Raw genomic sequence first — 25,330 nt, forward strand, 5'->3', positions numbered from 1 at the left:
TGGAGGAAAGAGGGAGTAAAATGTAGACTACTGTCTCTTTTTAGATGTTATTAATCAGAGCATAATTGTTGTGTCCACTAGAGGACAGCAGGTATAAACTCTTCATTCTGTCGCCTCCCGTCCAAAGTTGGTCCACTGGGTGGCGCTGTTGTTCCTTTTAAAAACCACAGAGCGCCTCACTAGAAGTCTGTGCACTAGAAACATTGGATATTTTTCCTCCTCCTGTTAGTTTGTTTATTCTGACTCTGTAATCTGTTATTTTTTTCATGTATTTTGTGACGTATTAGTTTGTCTTGATGATGCTACTTGATCAAGTCTCTGTTTTGTTCAGCATGAATCAACTGTTCAATAATTAAATGTTTAAAAGCTTCACATGAAATATGATTATGAATAACCTCGTCTTCAAACATAAACCATAGTACTGATATTAATAAAAACACGGCAGCTACTACTTTCAGCACAATCACTTAAAAGCTGATTTCAATGGTAAACACAAACCTGCTGATACAACAACACATACTGACTTCCTTTAGTTCAGTGAATAAACCCCTCTGAGACAGCGGATCCTCTGCACTTTATTTCATGAACTGTTAATTCTTTATTTTCTCTCACGTGGATTTACATCATGTTATTGTCTGAAGCACAAAGGTTAATAATCTGAAGGATGGTGCATCATGCTCAGTGTGAGTCCTGTACAGAGATACTACAGAGGTCTGCAGAATACAACACCAACAGTTTACAGGGGTGACAGTTGGTCCCATATGAAGGTATACAATGTGTGATAAGGAATATTTACAACATCAGAAAGTCTCAGCTATCACATCATGTAAAAAGACACCCATAACCAAAGAATGCACAAAATATTTAACAGCAGACGAGGATTTAAACGTCCCACAATCATCAGGATTCTGGGTCGACAGACAAACTAAAGGTATATAATGTGTATTTTCTTTACAGAGCTTCAGCTGTGGCAGAGACTCATCGTCCTGCATCCTTACTGCATCTGCACTGTCGACATTTAAACACTGATATGTTCAAGCAGACTGATAGGCAGCTAAAGAGACAGAAATCATATCAATCACGTTTAAGTGAGGTGATCTTTCATGCAGAAGGCGTGATGTATTTAATAACATGTATGATAACTATATAGAAGCTACAGTAAAATGAGTTTAAAGGGTTAATCCTCCAGTACGAACTCTCAAGTTCAGCATGTAATCACAAAGATAAAAGCTAAAGTGGACTGACGGCCATTTTCAAAATAAAAGACAGGACACAAGAGCGGAGAAAATGTAGCTGAAAAATGTGCCCGCAGACTTTAAATTCTTCTTTAGATAAAACATCCTCTTCGGTGCTGAAACTGTTTTTAATGAGGTCAGATGTACGGAGGCCAGGAGGTGACATGCATGTGTTTGTTTGTTTTTAAGCATGCACGCTTTCCATTTCATGCACCTGTTTTATAAACTGCACGCTTGTTGGAGTAACTCGCACAGATGTGTCTATTAAAATAAATAAAACAAGTAATAAGACACAGGGCTGCATGATGGTGCAGTGGTTAGCTCTGTCACCTCACAGCAAGGAGGTCCCTGGTTTGAATCCCCGTCTGACTGGAGCCTCTCTGCATGGAGTTTGTATGTTCTCCCTGTGCATGTGTGGGTTCTCTCCGGGTGCTCCAGCTTCCTCCCACAGTCCAAAGACATGCTCATTAGGTTAACTGGTGACTCTAAATTGCCTATAGGTGTGAATGTGAGTGTGGCTGGTTGTCTGTCTCTACATGTCAGCCCTGTGATCTTATGCAAAAAAGAAAGCGCGCACATTGAAAAATAAAGTAAAAACATATCCATGAGAACTCCCAGGCTCCGTACTGATGTCCAGGTTTGGGATCAACACAAATACACTTGTTGGATATTTTAGCTAGCAACATATTAGCTAGCTGCAGTCAATATCATTAATGTGGTGCAACTGCTGTTCAAGACAAATCTGCAAAAGTCATAAAAGCCTGAATGATATTAGGTGATATCTTGTTTTTTACCCGGTCTGAACACATTGGATGTTCTTGGATTATTTTCATAGAGGCTACTATGAAACCCAACTGCTGACGAGAAGCCTCCAGAGCTAGCTAAAGCAGGTAAGCTGGACTCCAATGTTATCTTATCCAGAGCTAGGTTATCCAGGGTTATCTTAAAAATAGCTAGCTACACCCAATGAAACTATATAATATTCATAAAGAGACTGAAGAACAGAGTTTTGTCGTTTCACAGGCTTAATAACCAGAGCTACCACTAGGGTTAACTTAACCAGCGCTAGCTACACTAGGGTAAACTTAACCAGAGCTAGCTACACTAGGGTTAGTTTAACCAGAGCTAGCTACACCAAGGTTAGCTTAACCAGAGCTAGCTACACCAGGGTTAACTTAACCAGCGCTAGCTACACTAGGGTAAACTTAACCAGAGCTAGCTACACTAGGGTTAGCTTAACCAGAGCTAGCTTCACTAGGGTTAATTTAACCAGAGCTAGCTACACCAAGGTTAGCTTAACCAGAGCTAGCTACACCAGGGTTAACTTAACCAGAGCTAGCTACACCAGGGTTAGCTTAACCAGAGCTAGCTACACCAGGGTTAACTTAACCAGAGCTAGCTACACCAGGGTTAACTTAACCAGAGCTAGCTACACTATGGTTAACTTAACCAGAACTAGCTACACTAAGGTTAGCTTAACCAGAGCTAGCTACACCAGGGTTAGCTTAACCAGAGCTAGCTACACCAGGGTTAACTTAACCAGAGCTACCTACCCTAGGGTTAGCTTAGCCAAAGCTAACTACACCAGGGTTAACTTAACCAGAGCTAGCTACACTATGGTTAACTTAACCAGAACTAGCTACACTAAGGTTAGCTTAACCAGAGCTAGCTACACCAGGGTTAGCTTAACCAGAGCTAGCTACACCAGGGTTAACTTAACCAGAACTAGCTACACTAAGGTTAGCTTAACCAGAGCTAGCTACACCAGGGTTAGCTTAACCAGAGCTAGCTACACCAGGGTTAACTTAACCAGAGCTACCTACCCTAGGGTTAGCTTAGCCAAAGCTAACTACACCAGGGTTAACTTAACCAGAACTAGCTACACTAGGGTTAGCTTAGCCAGAGCTAGCTACACTATGGTTAACTTAACCAGAGCTAGCTACACTAAGGTTAACTTAACCAGAACTAGCTACACTAGGGTAAGCTTTACCAGAGCTAGCTGGCACTAAAGCTAGTTCTTTGAACAATGATCTAATGATTAAACTCCATAGAGGTCCTCCCTTGATGCAGTAAACATCCAGGGATAATAATATAGTAATTTCCTTGTGGTTATTGAGTTATACCCACCTAAAACAGTAAGTATCTGATATTAGCTCTTAGCCCTGTTGCTACAGTTAGCTCTAGGCTAGGTCGAGCAAATCTGCCTTCACAAATTTCATGTGAAACAAAACAATTCTCAGGGCACATCTGTACACATCAGCATATCTAAAAACAGTAGAAACAGTAGAAAATGCACAAATTACAAAACGTAAATACATTTTAGAAGGCATCATTCGATACGAGTATAACAGTTAGTTAATCATATTTATATATCCTCTTCGTAGAGTTGATGGTAACGCAAAGGGATGGACAACAGTTTGTTATTTAGGCATTATATCACCTATTTCTTCAGTTATTTTAGTTTAAAAAACTCCACACCAAACTCCATTCAGAAAACAAGCATTTATAAATTGTCTACTACCACTACAATACCTTGTTAATAACATGAAAATACACTATTTATGGATACTGCTTCGTTAACTAGCATGACTCTTTTGATTTATTTAGCCTCAATGTAAGAGTACAGATTTACTTGTCGGACAGATGACAAGATGCTTGGGCTATTTCAAATGCAGTTTGTTAAAATAAAGTGCTGTGGATCATTTAAATGCTTAATGTATTAAAGCCGAGGTCAGACTAAACTCGATTATAGCCTCAACAGGCAGACGTAGTGATTCCTTCTGCCCCGAAAATCAATTGTTTTATCCCGTGTAGTGTGTCAAAGTGAACAACAATCAAGGCCACGTCTAGGACGCTTCACGACCTCCCGACAGAAAGTATGTTTGATTGTATTTTCCACCTTCTACTATGTGTTCTGTCACATCAGTGCTGTTGTCCAATGAGAGCACAGAGCAGGTGAAGTTGGTGCTGTGAGATGGAACTATGAGACCGAGGTAAAGTTAGTTGATCTCTGGCTCTTTTTTTGTGTTTGTTTTTGTGTTCGTTCAGGGTGTCTTCAAGCTCCGCCCCGCCTGCCTTTCCAATACCATCACATCAGTCGTGACGATTCGTTGGGTACCACCGTGTAGTCTTTCATGTCTGTCGGCATACATTTATGCACCTAATCTGACGCAGTAACAATGGTAACAGACCTAAAGATGGTGTAGTCTGACCCGAGGATGAAGCTGAAATGTGTAGACCAGTTAATGCTGCTGTTAGGACTGCATCGTGACGAGGTGTTATTCCCAAGGTCATTAACTTTCAAACACGCTGCTTGAATCAAACGGAGACCTTTAGATACTGATCTTCCTAACCAGAGCTTTGAGCTCTGACTTACAGTATCTCTAAAACCAACAATCAACCTTCTCTGGATGGGGATAGCACAACATTTGAATAAGACAGATATGAAGTTCTTCAAAGGCCTATTTTGTTTGCTGGAACAAATCTGTCATCGGGTAACTTTTTTGTTTAGGACTGTTTTTCTTCTCTGAAAGCTGTCCAGCCTACATAAAGGATTTAAAGGTACCTGAGGAGGTTGTACGTGGCCGAGGTTACGCTGTTCACAAGGCTGATGGTTTCAATAACTCTGTAGGAACATGGTTTATCTCTGCTTTAATATCTTCTAGTTAATTCAACGTCCGTTTAGCCCTAACATGGCAGTAGCAGGCAGTTCTGACTACATCCAAAAATAAAGTGCAAAATTACAAAAGAATAAAGTTCCTCCAACAGTTATCAAGTGAATCTTAAGATAAGTTATAGCCAAACACATGGAGGAGTCGCTGTGAGCTGACTGCATAGCTAGAGTAAAGGCTTGAAGCAAAACTGGCTCTTCAAATCATACAGAACACTTTACAGAGTCACAAAACACACCAACACAGAAGAAACACGTGTTACTGTTACTACTGTAATGCACAAGGTGTCCTGATATGGTTCTTTAGTGCCCTAAATAACAAAAAACTCATTTTAAAGTGCTTAAAAATATGAAAGATAGCTTTCCTCAATCCTCTCCTGTCACACTGACAAACTACTGAACACCCTAACTTGCTACAGTCAGAGACTGAACCCAAGTACTCCTGTACTGCATGTTAAACTGAAAGAGATTTTCCAAGTCATGGGGGGGGACTTCAATCCTTGTTTTAAATCAAGGCCACACCCACAGGCAACCCGCCAAAACAAAAGCCCTAAGACTAGCTGCAACAGGATCATGAGCAACTTTAGCTCTCTGATAGGGTTAGCACTAATACCACTCGTTACTAACCACATCTACTACTAACAGGTGAACCCATGGGACCCCTGAGGTCTACAGCTTTGAACCTCCTTCACCAAAACACCAATCAAGATTCATAAGCCACAATGAATGGAAGCCGTCAAGATTTACAGAAGTTCCCTGACTTTGCAAGGGGCCGAAAACGAACCAGGATTACAAAAGTCAGTCCTCAAGATAGTCAGAGCAAAATTACTACTAGTCGCTGTTAGCATACTAGCCACTAGCACTGGCTACAGTAGAACCATGGGACCCCAAAAATCTATCAATCTCTTTCACCAAATCCGAAGCTCTATCCAAAGGCAACTGGACTGGTTGAAGATCTTGAAGAAGTTTCACCTCTCCGAAAGGCTTCTTCACTTCTAAACTTTCTAGTGGAACTGAAGAAGCCTTTCGGATGAGAGGTGAAACGTCTTCAAGATCTTCAACCAGTCCAGTTGCCTTTGGATCAAGCTTCGAATTTACCATGACCTGGATGACATGAGAACTTGCACAGACTTCTTTCACCAAATCATCTATGGAGACTTTTTAGCTTCTGGGTACAAGCCAATTCACAAGCCAGAAGACTAGACACAACAGAGGTCAAGTAGAAGTAGAGTCTTCTCACTTCAAAAAAAATGGAAATATATATTTTTGACATTGTGGACATGAGCCTCAAAGCTCGATGACGAATGGTCAATGGACTGTCGTATCTGTGGCAAACCTCCTTAAAGTCTCAAACTGAATCATTAACATTTAAATATAACCAGCAATCCAAACTCCAACTGCTGTTCTAATTTGTGTAAACTGTCCCTATAATTTGATGGATCTCATATCCCATGACTTCTGTCATAAAACCACAGAACAGCGTCACTGTGGTTCACTGTTGTTCACTCGTTGCTTCTTATTCAGGGTAAGGTCCAGATTCTGTTGGGGAGGCTAAAGGGGGCAGCAGACAGTCCTTATTTTCCACAACAGGGATGATAAAAAGAAAGGAAGAAAAAAAAAGTTTTAAAAAAGAAAACATCAATCCCACAGTTTTAGAAACAGGTCATTCCATCGGGCTCAGAGGTTGTGGTCGCCGTGGCTCCACCTCCAACCAAAAAGACAGCCATGCTTGATTTTGACTGATTGATTTTAGGGATGCCAAAGCTTCCAGCTCTCAGAGGACCAGAAGAAAAGTGGTTCTGAATGCTGCTACTGCCACTGGTGTTGAACTCGAAGTCAGGGTCAAAGGCTGTATCCGTGGGTACGACCCATGAGGCAGGACGCCATTTTTTCAGGGTATATGGAGTCTTTACACGACGTTTTATTTTCTCTCCTGAAGCGCTCAGACTGCCGTCGTCTGTCAGAGAAACATCATCTGATGAGGGGAAGAAGAAAACATTTGTTGAGCAGATGGTGCATTCACACATCTTGAGAATTTCATTCATGAAAACATAATATGTTAAAGTGTTTTATATACCATATTGCTTTTGGGGCATCTGCCATTTCTGAAGATTTACCACTGAATGTGAGTGTTTTACCTGGTCTATTTTGCGCTGGTGCCAACTGTTAGGTCAGACGGAAAAATACATTTGGTAGTGCTTCGTAAAAAGCGGTCCCTGATTCTCGCAGATGTACCGACTACTCTTGGGGCAAGTTAGTGTCCTATACTGGCTGGCAATCTGCATTCATAACTGACAATGTTTCCTTTAGGACCAGGTACTTGTGACAAAAGTAATTATTTAATATGAATGATAACATAAAGTCACTTAAAAGAACATCCAAGTACTTTAAAAAAAAAAACATTAAACCTTACATTTAATCTTGACTTACCTGAGGACATGCAGGTTGTGGACAAATCCAGGGAACAGGGTCTAACAGGCCTCTTGGCTTTTGCTGGCCTATTGTGGTTCCGCAGCAGAACTGGAGACTGTATTCCCGGGGCGGGTAATTGTAGCGCTTTAGCTTTTGCCAGAGATGTACTCTCTGGATCTTGAGTTTCCAGTGGCTGAGATTCTGGGATATTTGAGTCCTGAACCTCTAAAGATGAAACACTTGGATTCAAGACTGGAGTTTCTGGATCTGAGGATTGAATTTTCAGATCTTGAATTTCCGGTGCAAAGGCTAAGGCCTCTACAAACGGATCTTTTGGAGATGAGGTTGAGGTTATGATAACCTGGTCCTGTGCTTGTGAAGCTAGCATTTCTTGGCCCTCTGGGACAAGCACTTCTGAAGAATTTGCCAAGCTTGGTGCTGAGCCAGAATCTTGATCCCTGCAGCCTGGTATAACTTCTGGTGGACTAGAAAGCATAACCTTATTATCAAGAGTTATAACTGGAGACACTGGAAGGTATTCACCAATCTGCTGGTGAGGCTCAGGTTTTGGTCTGTTGAATATCAAACCGTTGCTGATCTCTGGTCCAATAATTTCTTCAGATTCAACACCCTGGATCCTGATGTCTGATCGTAGGGCATTTGTATTGTTGTTGTTGTTGGAGTTTGAGCCTCGCCCTGACAGGATGTTTCCAGCTCGTGTCTGCTGATGATGCAGATGAGGAGGGGGTTCACTCTCAGCAGGAGGCTGTTCTCTCCTCAGCAGTGGTTCATGTTCATCAGGACTGGAGTTGAGAAGGTTCATACGGTTAACATCTCCTACTATTATCCCTCCCTCTGTCTTGTCTTCCTCCTCCAGCTGTGGCCCTGCCGGATTGGTTCGACCTCCACCTATTATGCCATTAGCCACCAAGGTGGGGACACCTGCGCTATAGCCAGCGGTGGCCACCGTTATTTGGTTCCCAGTTGCAACATTGGCCCTTGTGCTGGTGTTGTTTGTTACTGTTGTCACCATGTGGGGCTCCACAGCGGAACCGACTGTAACTGTGTTCATTTTAGCAACACCTGTTTCCACCTGAAACACATTATGTTCTGTTTTAGAGATGCAATAAAACAACATATTTGTATAAAGAGAATGTGGTTGGGTCAGTATTATTGGTGTTGTAACCATCTGGCTAGTTGCATGAACCGAGCCTGGGTCTGTTGAAGGTGGCGATGCTGTTTGGGTTGGGTTGGTTGTTAGTAGGGCAGGGGCATTATTGGGATGAGGGGTTTCTTCACTAAGCACCTATCCTTCCCATCGGGCACAAAGACCTTGTATTTATCAAAACATATTTGTAATCATCTACATACACCAACAAGAGCAATAAGGACCTGAACTTTATCAATAAGAAACAGCTTATATAATCCATTGGCAGACCCATACTTTAGGAGGTATATGCAAATTAGTTAATGGTTCTATAGATTTTCAAGCTGCAAGAGCCAGTAATCGAAACAGGCTGGGTCAGGCGCTTTAAGGGAACACAAGAACATGAATGGTCCAGCTACACTTACGCAATGACAGTCAGATTAGTTAAATTTTCATCTGGTAAGACCTCCAGATATTAACAGGTCTTCGATATCTTAATCTACTAATGCCACTAGTCAGAACCTTTTACCTGTCTGTGGTTTGACTTGAGCTTTGCCAGCTTCAAACGAGAAGAGGCCGAGGGGGTCTCCTTAGTTTTTGGTAGAAGGTGGAGGCTGGTGGGCCTCTGAGGCAGGTTCTGCTGTTTGGGGAGGGGGTGGATGGAGGAGGAGAGAGGGGAGTCCACCCCACTAACACCCCCCAAGTCATGCTGAGTAATCCGTGTAGAATTGTTCACCTATCAGAAACACAGAGGTAGTTTCTAAATTCACAAGCTGTAAAGGCCAACACTTTGCGGTCAGTTTATCAGAAGTAAAAAAAGCTCATTAGGGTGTAGCTCCAATTGTTGTACCTCATCAGTTGGTAGCGTCTTATTGTACAGCAGGTTGGTAGTTTGTTGCTCTGTTGAACCAAATTGTTTCTGCGAATGCTCAACCAAGTTTTCATCTGAACTTTCCCTCAAGTTTTTATCAACCTGCACAGACAGAGGACATGTTAACCACATGGTGACTGATCAGGTCTGAAGTTAAACTGTGGATATGAAACAGTTAAAAGTGGATACCTCTTTAGGGTCAAGTTTGGTGGCCTCCAAGTCTTCTTCTGTCAGCTGCAGGCAGACTGGGACTCTGGGCACAGCACCACCTGGAGGTCAACAGGAAAGAACCAGCACAAAGATGCAAGAATTACATAATTTCCAAAAGTATATGTGGCAGCAGTGGCTTTTTAGTTCGTCAACGAGCTAGCATTATCTGTATGACAGAAAAGGCACACAGCTACAGCTATACAGCTAGTGGCCATTATACATATGATTCAGGAAAAGCTAGTTAGCCTGTTGCCATTGGAAACACAGTCTTAGCGTCTCACAGGACAAGTCTACTTTTAAACAGGAGAATAATGTATTTGGATTTGTATTGGGAACACTTATCACTTTAATCAACGACTCACCGTTGTGCTCAGACTCAGAGACACTGCGGAGGAGGGTGGTAGATGTCAGGGCAGTGTTGGTCGGCACTCTGATGTCTTGATTGGACGATCTAGCCTGACTCTGACAAACACATGAAGAGAGGGAGTGCTGAGTTAAGGTCATAGTTGTTTGTTTTATTTAACATTTTGCAACCATTGTCCTTGTCATACCTGTGCCTGTTGGCGTTCGTAGTTGATGGAGTTTCTGTTCTTTTCAAAACATTCTGCTCCACTTGTTGTTGTCTTAATTACCAGAGCTGCTTGGCCATCTCCCTGGAGATTCTTAACCACACCTACCTGGACATCCTCAATGTACGAGGAGGAGGAGCCAACCTGAAGGGGCCAGCAGCCTTGGGACAGATTTCTAAGAAGAGAGAGAAATCAGAAAAAGAAAATGTGAACCTGTGGCTATTTATTAAAGTGTATATACCTGTGGTTGTGTACTACAGTGTGTATACCTGTGGTTGTGTACTGCTGTGTGTGTATACCTGTGGTTGTGTACTCCAGTGTGTGTATACTTGTGGCTGTGTATTGCAGTGTGTATACCTGTGGTTGTGTACTGCAGTGTGTGTACCTTTGGTTGTGTATTGCAGTGTGTATACCTGTGGTTGTGTACTGCAGTGTGTGTACCTTTGGTTGTGTACTGCAGTGTGTATACCTGTGGTTGTGTACTGCAGTGTGTGTACCTGTGGTTGTGTACTGCAGTGTGTCTGTATACCTGTGGTTGTGTACTGCAGTGTATGTACCTGTTGTTGTGTACTGCAGTGTGTGTACCTGTGGTTGTGTACTGCAGTGTATGTACCTGTGGTTGTGTACTGCAGTGTATGTACCTGTTGTTGTGTACTGCAGTGTGTATACCTGTGGTTGTGTACTCCAGTGTGTGTATACTTGTGGCTGTGTATTGCAGTGTGTATACCTGTGGTTGTGTACTGCAGTGTGTGTACCTTTGGTTGTGTACTGCAGTGTGTATACCTGTGGTTGTGTACTGCAGTGTGTGTACCTGTGGTTGTGTACTGCAGTGTGTCTGTATACCTGTGGTTGTGTACTGCAGTGTATGTACCTGTGGTTGTGTACTGCAGTGTATGTACCTGTTGTTGTGTACTGCAGTGTGTGTACCTGTGGTTGTGTACTGCAGTGTATGTACCTGTGGTTGTGTACTGTAGTGTGTGTACCTGTGGTTGTGTACTGCAAGTGTATACCTGTGGTTGTGTACTGCAGTGTGTGTACTCAGCAGTGTGAGTTCAGCCAGTCTCTCTTCCGCACACTGAGCGGTGAGTCGAGCTTCAGCGTCCTGATCCCAGCAGTCCTCCATCGTCTCTTTGAGGGAACGTAACGCCTAAAACCACGCACACAGTCAGAGTACCGTTAGCAATACTGTAATGGTCGTTCCTGTACTACAGCCATAAAAGATTCACTTTGTTGCATCCTGTCCAGAAATCATGATGCGGAGTAATAAATAGATTGGAAATGGTTAAACAAAAAGACAGGAAGTGAGCAGCCAGACCCACCAGACTGTTCTCCTTCCAGGCTTCAGGGAATCTGGGTCTGTATTTCTCTCTGGCAACGAGTATCTGCATCTCCTCAAAGCTTGGATGATTCCCAAGCTCTGCCTGGAACGCCAGCTGGTACTCAGGTACTGCTTCACCTGAAAGCACACAAAGCAGCCACATGAATCTGTCTTCTGATATTTTGTTTGCATGCTGTCTTACAAAGCAAAATCAAATGAGTGATTTGTTATTTCATTAATTCATGGATATCCTAATGGTGTACAGTTTAATATTCTTTCTGGGGCTCATTAACAGTTTTAAAATCTTTTCTTTCAATCATTAAAGAACTGTCTGTCCCAAATAACGGCGGGAGACTCATTTCATAAACTGTAGTAATTATAAGTCCAGGCTATTATTAGAAGATTGATGATTTGACGGTATGTTTGTGTGCAGTGTGTGGTTACCTGGGAACAGGTGTGAGCACCTCCTGAAGCTCTCCCAGTAGAGCAGACCCAGAGCGTAAACATCCACCTGCTTCAGCGCCGACTCACAGTCCCTCAGGTTCAGAGCCCCGCCCAGAACCTCCGGAGCCATGTACCGCACCGTCCCCACCTGTACACACACATACACACACACACACACACACAGACCATATTGACTAAGTTACTGATTTTAATCACCAATAATAACTCCCGCAGAATGTCTAAATTGCACAAATATGTTGCCGATATCTTGACAAACTGCTCTGTAAGAGACATAGACGTCACGTTTGCTTCTTTCTGAGACGCCAAAGTGACTTTAGAAACGTCAGTATTTTCCTACCTGTGAATATGAAGCACGTTATTTTAATATATGACTGAACATCTGTCGCTGATTTTTTAAAGCTTCACTTCTTTTCGATACAACCAATCATTAGAACAATCCACCTGACACAGTCACATGACCTGACCTCAGATATCGCCATGGTGTCGTCGTCTCCAGGGCGACAGGGCCGGCTTCCCGTCAGCCTCATGGACAGGCCGAAGTCAGCGAGGACGCAGGAGAGATCGGCCCGGACCAAAACATTCCTGCTGGTCACGTCTCTGTGAGCCACGGGGGGTTTGTACTGATCTGAGAGGACATGGTACAAATGATACATTTTACATTACATCATTGTGAGGTCAACATTTATAATCAAAGATGAAACATGAGTTCTGTTGTTAAGAGGAACACGTTTAGTGATGAAGAGGATTACCTCCTCTGTAGAGCTCAGTGTGCAGGAAGGCCAGTCCTCTGGTGACGCCGTGAGTCATCCTGCAGCACGCCACCCAGTCCACCGTGTGGACAGACAGGTAGTGAGACAGACAGCCCTGATAGACACACACACAGATAGATAAACACACACACACACACACACACACACACACACACACACACACACACACACACACAGACAGACAGACACACACACACACACACAGACAGACATACACAGACAGACACACACACACACACACACACACAGACAGAGACACACACACACACACACACACACACACACACACACACACACACAGACAGACAGACACATACACACAGACAGACACACACACACACACACAGAGACAGACAGACACACACATACAAGCAGACAGACACACACACACACACACACACACACACAGAGACAGACACACACACACAGGTAATAAAGACATGTTATATAATATCATAAACTTTCAGCTGAAAATCTTTTCTTAAACTTCTCTTTTCATAAAACACGATGTGAGCTTTAATGTTTCTGTTTTCTTTAAGATCAAATCTAATCTCGCCAAAGTCTGCGTGTACGTGTGTCCACAGTTAATCCAGTAATTACTGTCTGACCGCTACAGAGGAATTTGTGTGTGTGTGTGTGTGTGTGTGTGTGTGTGTGTGTGTGTGTGTGTGTGTGTGTGTGTGTGTGTGTGTGTGTGTGGTCAGTGGCTCCAGACAGGAAGTAGGATCTCAGGCGCCGTCTTCCAGCACAATAACACAACTAATGGAGAGTCTGAGACCTCCACTGTGAAAAGTGAAAGAGTTTCTGTCTGCTGCTGGCGCCCCCTACAGGCAACATTGTTCATTACAGCCTCTTTATAAAAGAAACTGCAGTCTTACAGCGTGTCGTAACTGCGTGCTACTAGAGCGAGCCGCAGTGACAAAATCAGCTTGATTTCATTGTTTACCACTGGAGTGTCTAAACTGCCCGCGAGCAACACAGCTGGATGCGGTGCGCCGTTTTTTGCCTCAATGCCCCGTTTCTGTTTTCCTCTCTATAGCTCGCATATTCAGACGAGGAACGGGGAAGGAGGGGGTGCCAACTCTCTCTCTCCTCCTCAGCAGAGCTCGTTAGCTTGTTTCTCAAAGTGGAGATAGTGGTGCATTAATAATATCCACATTATGATTGAAATGTTGACCTTTGACCTCTGTCAACACTGGAGTCAGCTCACAGCGAGCCTCTCTGAGTGTTGAGATTTGAGTCTACAGCTCGTCAATGCAAAGCACCACAAACCTTCAAAATAAAAGCACCACACCTCAGTTTGTCCACCTTCAAAATAAAAGAACCACACTTCAGTTTGTCCACCTTCAAAATAAAAGCACCAGATGTTATCATGTTTACAAGAGGAAACTGAAACTCACAGACCAGAGAAGTAAATATTTAACGGATGCAGTATGGACATCGAGCGTGTGTGCGAGCGTGATTGTGCATGATGCAAAGCGACATCCAACGCTCGTGTGCTCTTAGGACAATGCTCTCTTTTGTCACACCTCCTTCATCCCTCAGCACCCCCCTTCACCCAGCAGTCTCCATACTCCCCCCCAGCCCCCGCCCTTCCTGTCCTGTTTCACCAGGGAGACAGAAAGAGATTCAAGTAATGACGCACACCTCAGAGAATTCACTTCAGACGGTTTCGATACTCCTGCGTGAAAATAAAAACGATGCTCCAGAAGACGGCAGCATTAGCCAGCTAACATGCAGGAAGCTCTGAACGGTTTCTTACATGTGGGTAATACTCCATCAGGATCAGGGACTCCAGTCTCCCGTCGGCCGTCGTCCTCTCGTCGGCACTCAGGAAGCGGGCGATGTTGTCGTGTTGCTGCAGCAGTGGCAGGCAGTAGATGGAACGCTCGTTGGCGTAGTTCTGTCGGTTGGCTGAGGTGAAGAGTTTCACGGCCACGCAGCGCTCGTTAAGAGAGCTGCGAAACACCGTACCGTAACGACCCCGACCAATCAGCTGCCAGGAGACAGTAGAAGGTCGTTAGTCTGTGTGTGTGTGTGTGTGTGTGTGTGCGTGTGTGCGTGTGTGTGTGTGTGTGTGTGTGTGTTAGTCTGTGTGTGTGTGTGTGTGTGTGTGTGTGTATGTGTTAGTCTGTGTGTGTGTGTGTGTGTGTGTGTGTGTGTGTGTGTGTGTGTGTGTGTGTGTGTGCGTGTGTGTGTGTGTGTGTGTGTGTGTGTGTGTGTGTGTATGTGTTAGTCTGTGTGTGTGTGTGTGTGTGTGTGTGTGTGTGTGTGTGTGTGTGTACGTGTTAGTCTGTGTGTGTGTGTCTGTTAGTCTGTGTTAGTCTGTGTGTGTGTGTGTGTGTGTGCGTGTGTGTGTGTGTGTGTGTGTGTTAGTCTGTGTGTGTGTGTGTGTGTGTGTGTGTGTGTGTGTGTGTGTGTGTATGTGTTAGTCTGTCTGTGTGTGTGTGTGTGTGTGTGTGTACGTGTTAGTCTGTGTGTGTGTGTCTGTTAGTCTGTGTTAGTCTGTGTGTGTGTGTGTGTGTATGTTAGTTTGTGTGTTTTTGTGTGTGTGTGGGTGTGTGTGTTAGTGTGTGTGTGTGTGTGTGTGTGTGTGTGTGTGTGTGTGTGTGTGTGTACCTCCAGTAGTTTCAGATTATCCAGGTCGACAGAGTCTGAGTTTGCAGCTTCCATGACATCCAGAGCTGACAGACTGTGTTTCTGTTTCCCTGGAAACACAAACAAACAAACAAACAAACAATTAACTGCATCATCTGCAAATTATATTTATCTTAATATTCTGATTATCCAGCACAACAACAACACAACGGGATCAACATAAACGATCAATCACTGGATGGAAATGACTCCAATTAGGCAAATGAACCGTGTGTGTGTGTGTGTGTATATGTGTGTGTGTGTGTGTGTTTGCTTGTGTACCTCTCATCATGCGGTATCCTAGGAACAATGCCACGATGGCGATGGCTGCTACAGCGACAGTCAACAGGGCGATGAGCGCCTGCCTCAGATGTCGGTGATCTGCATGGACGATGAAATCACTGTGACATCACAGACTCAAGAAAAAGCAAAACATGAAGAAGGGCCACAAGGTGTGACATCATCCCCACACACATACATTCTGTAATTCTGTAATTTGATCAAATGTATATTTGGATACACGTTTGAGTATGCTTGCAAAGAAGATCATATGGCACTAACACACACACACAAAGTTGTGCATCCAGAAAGATAACTTTCGCCAAAAGTCAGAAAGTCACCTGAAATTACCATATGTGGGCATGAGGACGGTTAACCATTGTCACCAAGTAACTCCGCCCAGATTCCTCACCTGCTTCATTTATTTTTTTCTGAATCGGAGCTTTATCAATGAAGTGAACAGCATGCATCCAGCAGGAGGCGAGTGATTGGTCAGAACAGAGAGACTCACTCACCTGTCTGTCCGTCGTCTGGACCATCTCTCCTTATCGGCTTCAGGGCGGGGGTGTCAGCGGTGGGCGGGGCCTCTGTGAAGTTGGCGTTACAGAGGTCTCGGTTGCAGCAGCAGAACCTAAAGTTGCCATTTTGGATCTCAGAGGGCGTCGCCGTTACCAGGCAACGATCGCCATTACACTTCTGCTGTAGAGCCCAACAACCTGGAAAACAACAATATTAGGTCAGATTGTACCTGAACACACCACGAGGTTAGACTGAACATGAACACCACACAGGGTCAGATTGTCTGTTGGTGTCTCTCTCTCTCTCTCTCGCTCTCTCACCTTGGTTCACCAGGTGTATTTCCCCGTCTGCTCTCTTTTCCCACAATCCATAGCAGCGCGAGCCGCGGCTGCAGCGAACTGTGCCGTTTTCTCGCACCACTCCTCGAAGTTTATTGGTTGATCCACTGTGAGGATCCGCCACTGGAAGGTTTTCGGTGAAGGCACATTCTCGTTCCTCGGACTGAAAACCTGAAGGTGAAAAAGACAAACAGGTTTCACAAGAAGGAACCAGAAATACTAAAAGTTATTCTTATTGTTTTATTCATCTATTGACTTCTTTATTGTGTGATCTCGTTTTATCTGGACCCATGTGAAGGATCACAGACTGGTTCAGAACATTAACGTCCCCGTCTGTTCCTGCAGGGGGCGCTGGAGTCCCATCGATGGTGGTCTCAATGCTGGAAATGCTGTCTCACCCTAACTTTCAGTCAACCTAACAACAGGCTGAGAGCTGGAGCTGAGGCGGGTTTTAAACCTTTAAAACTGATGAGTCATCAACATTCACCCCCTCCCCCCTACAGTGTGTGCTGATCGAGACATGAGCTAATCAGAACTATTTGTTTTTTTGAACCAGGCTGTAAACATGTTCATCTCTGCTGTAAAAACAGGCTTTTTAGAATGGGTGTGTATGTGACTTCCTGTGCTTCTGCAGCCAGCCTCTAGTGGACACTCGAGGAACTGCAGCATCTGAGGTTGCTGCTTGGTGCCGGGGAATATTTTCCCTTAAGCTGTTGGAAAGATGCAAACTCTCAATCTCAGACGCTGAATATTCCCGAGTCCCTCCATGCAAGCTGCTGTCAGAAGAGAGAAGGACTTCAATATTTAAGGACTTGATCGTATGGTGGTATGAACATCAGGTTGCAGCTGTAATTTGATTGGTCTTGTGGTACAGGAGACAGAATAGTTGCAGTAGTGGCGAAAGGTAAGCACTCCTCCCTCTAACCCATCGCTCTGCTGTAACAGTGGAGCAGACTCTGGCAGCCCAGTGAGACTGAGGCTCACACACCGCCTCCCTGTGTGGTGCAAACTGTGACAGCAACAAATAATGATGCATTTAGTCATGGTGTGGAGTCACAGAGGCCAAGCGAGCGAGCCGCCTCAGGCTGCTCAAGCTCTCCTACACCGGCTCCATTAATCCAATGTCCCAACATCACATCTCTGCAGCGTCTCTCAGGACGCTAACCGCTAAACTTTTACACAAACTCACAGCTTCTCCGTGAGTCAGCGGCTGGGACTGAACGTTTTCTGCAACGTGAGGTCAGGAAAACGTTAAACTGAGAAACGATTTAAACGTTCAAACTACCGTGAAGGGAGGTCGACATTTTGAAAACTTCATTACCGTTGGTTGAAAACGATATTTTATATTTTTCCTTTGTTGCAATTTAGAACGTGAGCAACTTATAATAATTGGAAACAACGTCTTTGTTTGTTCCCGGGCGTAAAAAATCGATCTGGATATGAATCGGGGTGCCAGGTAGCCTCGTGGTTGGAGGCTGTAGTCCCTCAACGCGGCAGCTGTAAGTTTGTACCCGACCTCGCCCTTTGCAGATTGTTGCGCCCCTCTCTCTCTCTCTCCTCTCAACAATTCCCGTCTCTCTTCACTCTTCATATCTAATAAATATGTTCAGAATGTTTAACATTCTGGTGTCATGACATTCCTAATATCAACTCAAGAAGTCAGGAAGTAGAGAAACAAATCTGTCCTACATGTGAAACCATCATGCTTTGTAGCTAACGAAGCTAACGAAGCTAGCGTAGCTTCCGCCGTGTTGCACACGGCGCTGACAGCACAAAGCTGCTGAGATTCAGACTTTAAATGTTGGACAGCAGAGCGTCTTTAACTCAAATGTTCCTCACATGTTTGATGTGGAGTGTCGCCGTAGCAACAGCAGAAGACGATCAGACCACAAGTACATCAAAGCTGTGTGACACACACACGCTCATACACACACACACACACTCTCACACACACACACACACACGCACACACACACACACACACACAGTGAACACACAGTTTATCTGGAGCGAGCTCAGGGTGATTAAAGGGTGACTACACCAAATCAACCCCGGGTTCAAAAGGGACGGGGACTTTTTGCCTTTATTTTGAAATGACAGTGGATGGATAGAGTTGGAAATCGGGGAGAGAGCGTGGAATGACGTGCAGGAAAGGTTCCATAGACCCTCTGAAAGGTCCCCGCTCCGTGGTTAGGTCTTTCCCTTTCTGACACACAGCACGCCATGCGAGCGAGCATCAGTGACAAAATCAGATTGATTACATGTTTTTCTATTTCAGTGTCTTCACAGCCTGCGAGCGAAGCAGCACGAAGCAGCACGATAACACTTCCTGTTTTCACCGCTGCAGGCCTGTTTCTATTTCCCTCTCTGTCGCTCGCCTGGACGGATGACGAAGGAATGTGGGGGGTGTCTACAACGCACTGAGAATCTCTGAGAATCAGTTCTCGAGAAATAATCAGGCGTGTAACAATCAGAAAGTTTCCTGTCAAATCTTAACTTCTAAGAAGAATCAGCGTCGCCATACACACACACACACACACACACACACACACACACACACACACACACACACACACACACACAGAGTCGGAGCCAGGAAGGGTCTCTGTTTAGTCTCCTGTGAGTACACACAGACACACACACAAACACACACACACACACACACACACACACACACACACATGCACACACACACAATGGGAGGAAGGTGGAGTGTGTGTCTGTAAGCATCTTATCGCCCTCATTACAACGAAAACACACAAAAACGGACAGACTTACTGACGTCACTGTGTGTGTGCGTGTGTGCGCGCGTGTGTGTGTGTGAGTGTGTGTGTGTTTGCTTGCGTGTGTGTGTGTGTGTGTGTGAGGAGTTAATTCCCCAAATGATTCCTTAAATGACTGGACAGGAATGCAAGCTCTTCCTGTTACACACCCAGCACAACACTGTCTAATGTTTCTGAGGTCTGACACCAGTGCATGATGGGAAGTGGAGTTCTGCTGTCTAACATCAAACTGTCACAGTTCTCCTCTGCCTCCAGTCATTATGCTAAGCTAAGCTAAATGAAGGTGTGATGATGAGGTGAGTTTGAGTGTTCACACTGACCGCTCACAGCCGGCAGCAGCAGGACGCTAACACACACTGCGACCACTGCGCCACACACAGCGGCCATGTTGGATCCACCTCACAGGACCTCAAAGAGGTCACACACACATCACTGATCCGAGGTCAGACTGTCCTGAAGGAAACACACACACGGCATCTCCTGAAAAAACAAGAAACAGAAAAAACATCAGTTTAGAAGAGGACTTGAAAAGGCTTTCAAAGATCTGTGTCGCACTCTGAGAGGAGCTGACAGCGGTTTTGGAGGTCCGGGGAAAACGCCAACTTAGTCCAGATGGTTGCTCAGAATCCAAACCCTTCACAGGATGTCGTTAGTAACCGTTCATAATGATGTTTTAGTCAGAAGCTTCATATGAAGAAGGGAAAGAAAAACGTTTATATTTATATGTGATCCGATAACGGTCGTCATGGATACCCGACGTTAAAGTTGGATCACCTAAAACCTTACCGGATACTTTGAAGTCCTTGACGTCTGGTGTGGACTCATTTCTTCTTTTTAAATAAACTCTGCAGACAAACTCCTGCACGCTGTCTGACCTGCTCAAAAACAATTTGTATGCCCTGTGTACAGAGGGTGATGTCCTTGAAGTGGGCGGTCCAGGTTCGAGTCCGACCTGTAGCTCCTTTCTTTGATGTGACAATGGCCGCTGTACGACAGACACGGCGCCGTGACTTTTTTACTGCAGGTTTTATATTTGCGATCAATTTTATCCCAATCAGAGACGGACGACGAACGCCATCTACCCCTTGAAATCAACAGAAATGGACGCTGCAGCTCAGACACTAGGTGGACACGGGGCCGTAGTCACTGACGGAACATCCGCTGTTTCCAAGGCTCAACAGAAACATGTATCACAGGTTTAGTCCGTTTTTCCTTCATATTTTATATCGTAATAAAAGTCTGAAGATTAAACGTTGAAGTCACAGCAAGTTAAAGCGAGACACATTTTTCTGGTCATGGTCGTTGGCGAGCGTTTGCACATGTCAGCCTCCGTAAGTTACAAGATAAACATCTTTATTAAATATATGGAAACATCTGGAATTCTCTCAGGCTCACAGGGAGCACATGGAGATTCAGGCTAAGATCATCATCAAGCTTAAATATCTTTATCATGTTATTATTATTATTATTACTACATTATTCCTTCAACATAATCAGAGATTTGAGAGTATTTTCATTGATTCTGTAATAAAACGGAAATATTCATATCGATCTGAACAGACGGATTATTGACCCACATTCTCTGATCAGCTGGAAACACACTGAACAGATTCACCTCACAATCAGCTGTAATAATCACGTGTGACCTTCATGATCCGCGCGCGTGCGTGTGTGTGTCTGTAACACACCTGAGACACATACCTGCGCTGACATCACACATCATATAAAACGTATTAAATATCATATCACATAAATAATACAGAACTGAGTAAATCAGCTGGTCGAGCTCGTGGTCACCTGCCTGTCTGTCTGCAGGTAGAACCACCGACGAGCTGAGGATGGAAGGGAGTGGCACACATACACGCACACACACACACGCACACATTCACGCACACACACACGCACACATACACACATACACGCACACACACACGCACAACGTAACGTTGTGTATGTGTGTAAAAGCGGTTCTTACCGGGAGGATGACTCCGGCTTCGGAAGAGGAGATGAAGCAGCCTGTCTGTCTCCCTGTCTGTCTGTCTGTCTATCTGTCTGTCTGTATTCCTATTCGGCTCGGCTCGGCTCAGTTCGGCTCGGCTCTGTTCGGACTCTCCTCTTAGGATGATCCGGATCGAGCGGCAGCTTCTTCAGCAGAACCAGAAAATCCGCAGAAATGAGGCTGAGCTCCGTTTCTCTGCGGCCACATCCAGACTGTCAGGTTCGCGAGACCAACACACACTGGGCTTCCGGGTAGCTCTTTCAAAATAAGAGCCAGAGCCTGCAGCTGGCAAATCAACTTTTAAGTGCAAATTTTCCCAAGCAGCACGTTAAACTAAGGCTAAAGTGTCAAAAACTGCAGTTCCTCCAGTGTCCACTAGAGTCTGTCTCCTGCAGTGAGTCAGTCCCCATAGAGCCCCACCAATCATTGTGTTTTTCCAGGAAGAATTCAAAGACATTTAGGAAAAAAACCGTTGAACTTAAATCTGCTCTTTTATTTTGAAGGCAGCTGCACTCGTCTTCCTCTCTGCTGACAGACAGAAGAAGAAGCACAGACAGTCAGAGAGAATCAAACAGAGTGTAACGACCTATGAGGCTGCTTCACTGCAGACTGAAACGTCCTCGGTCTGATTTTTTTTTCTCCATTAATGAATCTGGAAACATCAAAAGCTCACTTTAACAATCTCTCTGAAACACTTTCGAAGTTGAAATATTTTTTGTAAAAGTTGAAATATTTTTTCATAGTTGAAATATTTTTTCGTGCAAGTTGAAATATTTTTCGTAGAAGTTTAATTTTTTTTTCTCATAAAAGTTTAAATATTTTTTCATAGTTTAAATTTTTTTTCATAGAAGTTGAAATATTTTTCGTAGAAATTAAAAAAAAAAATTCGTAAAAGTTGAAATATTTTTTCATTGTTCAAATATTTTTTCGTGGAAGTTGAAATATTTTTCGTAGAAGTTAACATTTTTTTTCGTAAAAGTTGAAATATGTTTTGTAGAATTTTGAATATTTTCATAGAAGGTCAAAAACATTTCTTGAAATATTTTTACGTTAATTTTAAATGTTTTTGAGTGAAATTAAATATTTGTGGCATCGACCTTCAGGGCCACAGTATCATCGTCTGCTTGCTTTCGTCATCACTCATCACCTCATTAAACGTCCATGTTCATTTCCTCCTGAGCGTCAGAGAGCCGCCTCGTGTCTCTGTTCAGATCACATATTATAATCAAATATTAAAATGAAGAAACATGTGGACCTTTCGTAGTGAGAGGAGAGGATCCAAAGCTTTCAGCAGATGTGTGTGAGACATAAATCAGTCAAATCTTTCACCTTTTTTCAAACTGTGACATCGTAATCCTGAGAGAGTTGGCTTGGGTGTGCTGACGATTCGTTGTTTAGGATCAAAAAACAGTGACAATAAATAAAGATTATAAAGCACTGACTCAGCTTCTTCTCATGGTCACAGGCTGCCATGGTCACAGGCTGCCTCTGTACACTTGACCTTTTGTTGTCTGCAGACTGAGAGCGCCCTCTGCTGCCCATCATGTGGTATTAAATTACTGTATTTATCCCTCACTCCCCCAGTGTGTTTGTCTGCTTCTCAAATTTTCTGTTTATGTGTTTTAATAACTGAAGAAAAATGTTGGTGTTTAAAAGAACAAACTGACAAGACTCTTTCTCCTCCTCCTCCTCTTCCTCTTCTTCTTGATCATCCTATGCCTTCTCCTCTTTGTCCTCCTCCTCTTCCTCCTCGACCTCGTCCTCCTCGTCCTCCTCCTCCTGTCCTGAAAGGTTTTCAGGGTGAGCTGCATGTGTGGACGCAGAAGGTCCAACAGTATTACAGCAACTTTACGGTCTTGGATTATGAAGCTGGCGGTTCAAACCGAGGGCAGCCTGAACTGGAACCTCAGATGGTCTGTTGATTGTTTCACAGCGAGGTGAACGACTCACTCACACATCCATAACTACTCCATGTTCATTAAACTACAACACACACCAAGGGGGGGGCTCAAGGGACCCTACAATCAGTCAGACCGCCCCTGCCTCCTCCTCCTCCTCCTCCTCCTCCTCCTGCAGCAGCTACTGTTTTCACACAGACTGACAGAGTTCACAGAAACAGCAGCTGGAGAAAGAAAGAGCTGTGAACAAAACTGAGAGGAGGAGGAGACGATAAATCTGCAGGAGCAAGAGGAGGAGAGAAGAGAGGAGGAGAAAACGAGAGGAGAAACAGCAGCTGCAGGAGGAGCTACAGGAGGAGGAGGCATTTCCTCCCGGTGATGAATGTACTGATTATTCAGGTGAAGAAAACGTTTCTGCTGTGCTGCACAAAACCTCCTCAGTTAGACTCTGGAGCTCCGGAGAGCAGAAGAGAGCCGGTGAGTGTTTAACTTCATTTATCTTTATTTATAACATGAAGCTTTAAGTCGTCTGTAGGTCGGTGTGTATTCCGCGCAGCCTCAAAGACGTTACAAACTCTTTAATCAAACTGTGAAACTTCGTAAAGTTTTAAAAAGTTCCGTAAAGTTTTTAAAAACAAACGCAACCCCCCCCCTCAGGTGGGCGGGGTCTGAGCTTCACATGCGGCTCGCGCTAGTTCACCCGCCTCTCAAACAAAACAAACGTGCGTGACTGTGCGTGGCCGTGCGTGCATGAACATAAGTTTGTGTTAGACGATATTCCTTCAGAGGAGTTGATTCTGTTTTCTTTAGTTTGTTCTTTATTAGAAAGCACATAAAGGCTGTTTGTTTGTTTGTTTGTTTGTTTATTTGCTGTGTTGATGTTTGTGATGTTTCTCACACTGACTAATACAACACAAACTTTTGATCTACTTTGAGATTTAATCCGTTAACGTTTCGCTTCTTTCATTCTCATTCATTCAAAACATGTGGTCAGTGAGCGCGCCCTGTGGGCAGTCCGGGTTTGAGTCCGACCTGTGGCTCCTCTCCTGCCTGTTGTTCCTCGCTCTCTCTCGCTCTCTTTGTATTAATCAGAGCTGTGTGAGTGTTTGACTCTGAGATCATTGAATGGTTAAAAATCAACCCTGAACCTGAACAAACAGCTTAAACTGAATCATCACACTGTGCTGTACGTCACATTCAGATGTAGATTCACATCATTCTAGATGTTCTACAATAGGATGAAATGATAACCTTAAACTTGTTGATGTATGGTGAGAAGATGAAAGTCTCTTTGAGTCGTCTTCACATGTTTCTGTAAAAGTTTCTTCAGTTTTTCTCCTGATCGAGAAATTCAGGATCACTAAACGTCTTGTGGCTGAAGGTTTCTGACTGTTTCCAAATCATTCTGATCGTTCTGATGTGGGAAACAGTCGCAGTGTTTCAGGATGTTTCTGAATTTTTCTAACTGTATCTGTCCTCTCTGAATGTTTCTTACTGTCTCTGTGTTTCTCTGAATCTTTCCGGGTGTCACAGATGTGGGAAACAGTCGTTGTGTTTCAGGATGTTTCTGAATCTTTCTGACTGTATCTGTGTTTCTCTGAATCTTTCCGGGTGTCTCTGATGTGGGAAACAGTCGCAGTGTTTCAGGATGTTTGTGAAACGCTCGACTGACATGAAGGAATCTCCTCCGATTAAAAACCTGAGCGTGAACTCTGCTGCATGCTGGGAGCTTTTCTGAAACTCCATTTGCCATTGACCTTTTTATCTGGACACAACATATAAATCTATACACTTAGATCTACAGCTGCTTCCTTATTGGATCACTTAAATCACTCCCAAAGCGTGGAAGAAAACCATTTTTAATTCGATAGGCTACTTGTGTGTAGATGATGTGGGGTTTCTCTTCTAGTATCTAAAGCCGTTTTCACATTTGCACTCCTGAAAATATCTCGATAACTTCAGGAGGACTGCTCCGGATATTCTCCTGATCCGGTTGTTCACACATGCGCCTCACAGCGGGAGACTATCCCTGTCAGACAGGAGGGGGGTCTCCTGAGGTAAGACAGGACGTAAAATGAATGACATGGAAGTGGCATACAAAGCAGCAGAGTCCTCTATACCAGTGGTTCCCAAAGGGGGTCGGGACAACCTGGGTCATCTTTCATACTGAGCCTGTCCCAGGTTGTATTATGCTTACAGACTGATGCTAA

At 44.1% G+C, this 25,330-nt stretch overlaps 1 protein-coding gene across 1 annotated transcript; it reads right to left on the minus strand.

The window, feature by feature from the left end:
• Window positions 1-562: 562 nt before the first annotated feature.
• LOC109985163 (bone morphogenetic protein receptor type-2-like) lies at window positions 563-21,434 on the minus strand. The gene is made up of 19 exons (XM_065962534.1): window positions 21,199-21,434; window positions 19,544-19,703; window positions 16,423-16,611; window positions 16,099-16,299; window positions 15,587-15,685; window positions 15,287-15,375; window positions 14,430-14,663; window positions 12,647-12,761; window positions 12,362-12,522; window positions 11,877-12,024; window positions 11,434-11,570; window positions 11,125-11,261; window positions 10,097-10,289; window positions 9,908-10,007; window positions 9,525-9,604; window positions 9,315-9,437; window positions 8,994-9,200; window positions 7,336-8,410; window positions 563-6,880 (listed from the first exon to the last, which is right to left on the minus strand). Exons 2-19 carry the CDS (start codon window positions 19,608-19,610, stop codon window positions 6,558-6,560), a joined length of 3,678 nt encoding a protein of 1,225 aa, XP_065818606.1. The 5' UTR covers window positions 19,611-19,703; window positions 21,199-21,434; the 3' UTR covers window positions 563-6,557.
• Between the last annotated feature and the right edge of the window lie 3,896 nt (window positions 21,435-25,330).

The sequence above is a fragment of the Labrus bergylta genome, chromosome 13 (genome assembly GCF_963930695.1).
Source record: "Labrus bergylta chromosome 13, fLabBer1.1, whole genome shotgun sequence".
Taxonomy (NCBI): Eukaryota; Metazoa; Chordata; class Actinopteri; order Labriformes; family Labridae; genus Labrus; species Labrus bergylta.

Bases quoted from the DNA above. Each gene is read 5' to 3' on its own strand.
- LOC109985163 (XM_065962534.1), bottom strand. From the start codon at position 19,610: ATGGCCGCTGTGTGTGGCGCAGTGGTCGCAGTGTGTGTTAGCGTCCTG. The intron at 10,290-11,124 runs GTATACACTTGC...CTCTCTTCTTAG, and splicing joins ACTGCAGTACACAACCACAG to AAATCTGTCCCAAGGCTGCT. The intron at 9,605-9,907 runs GTGAGTCGTTGA...GTTGACCTCCAG, and splicing joins CTCTGAGTCTGAGCACAACG to GTGGTGCTGTGCCCAGAGTC.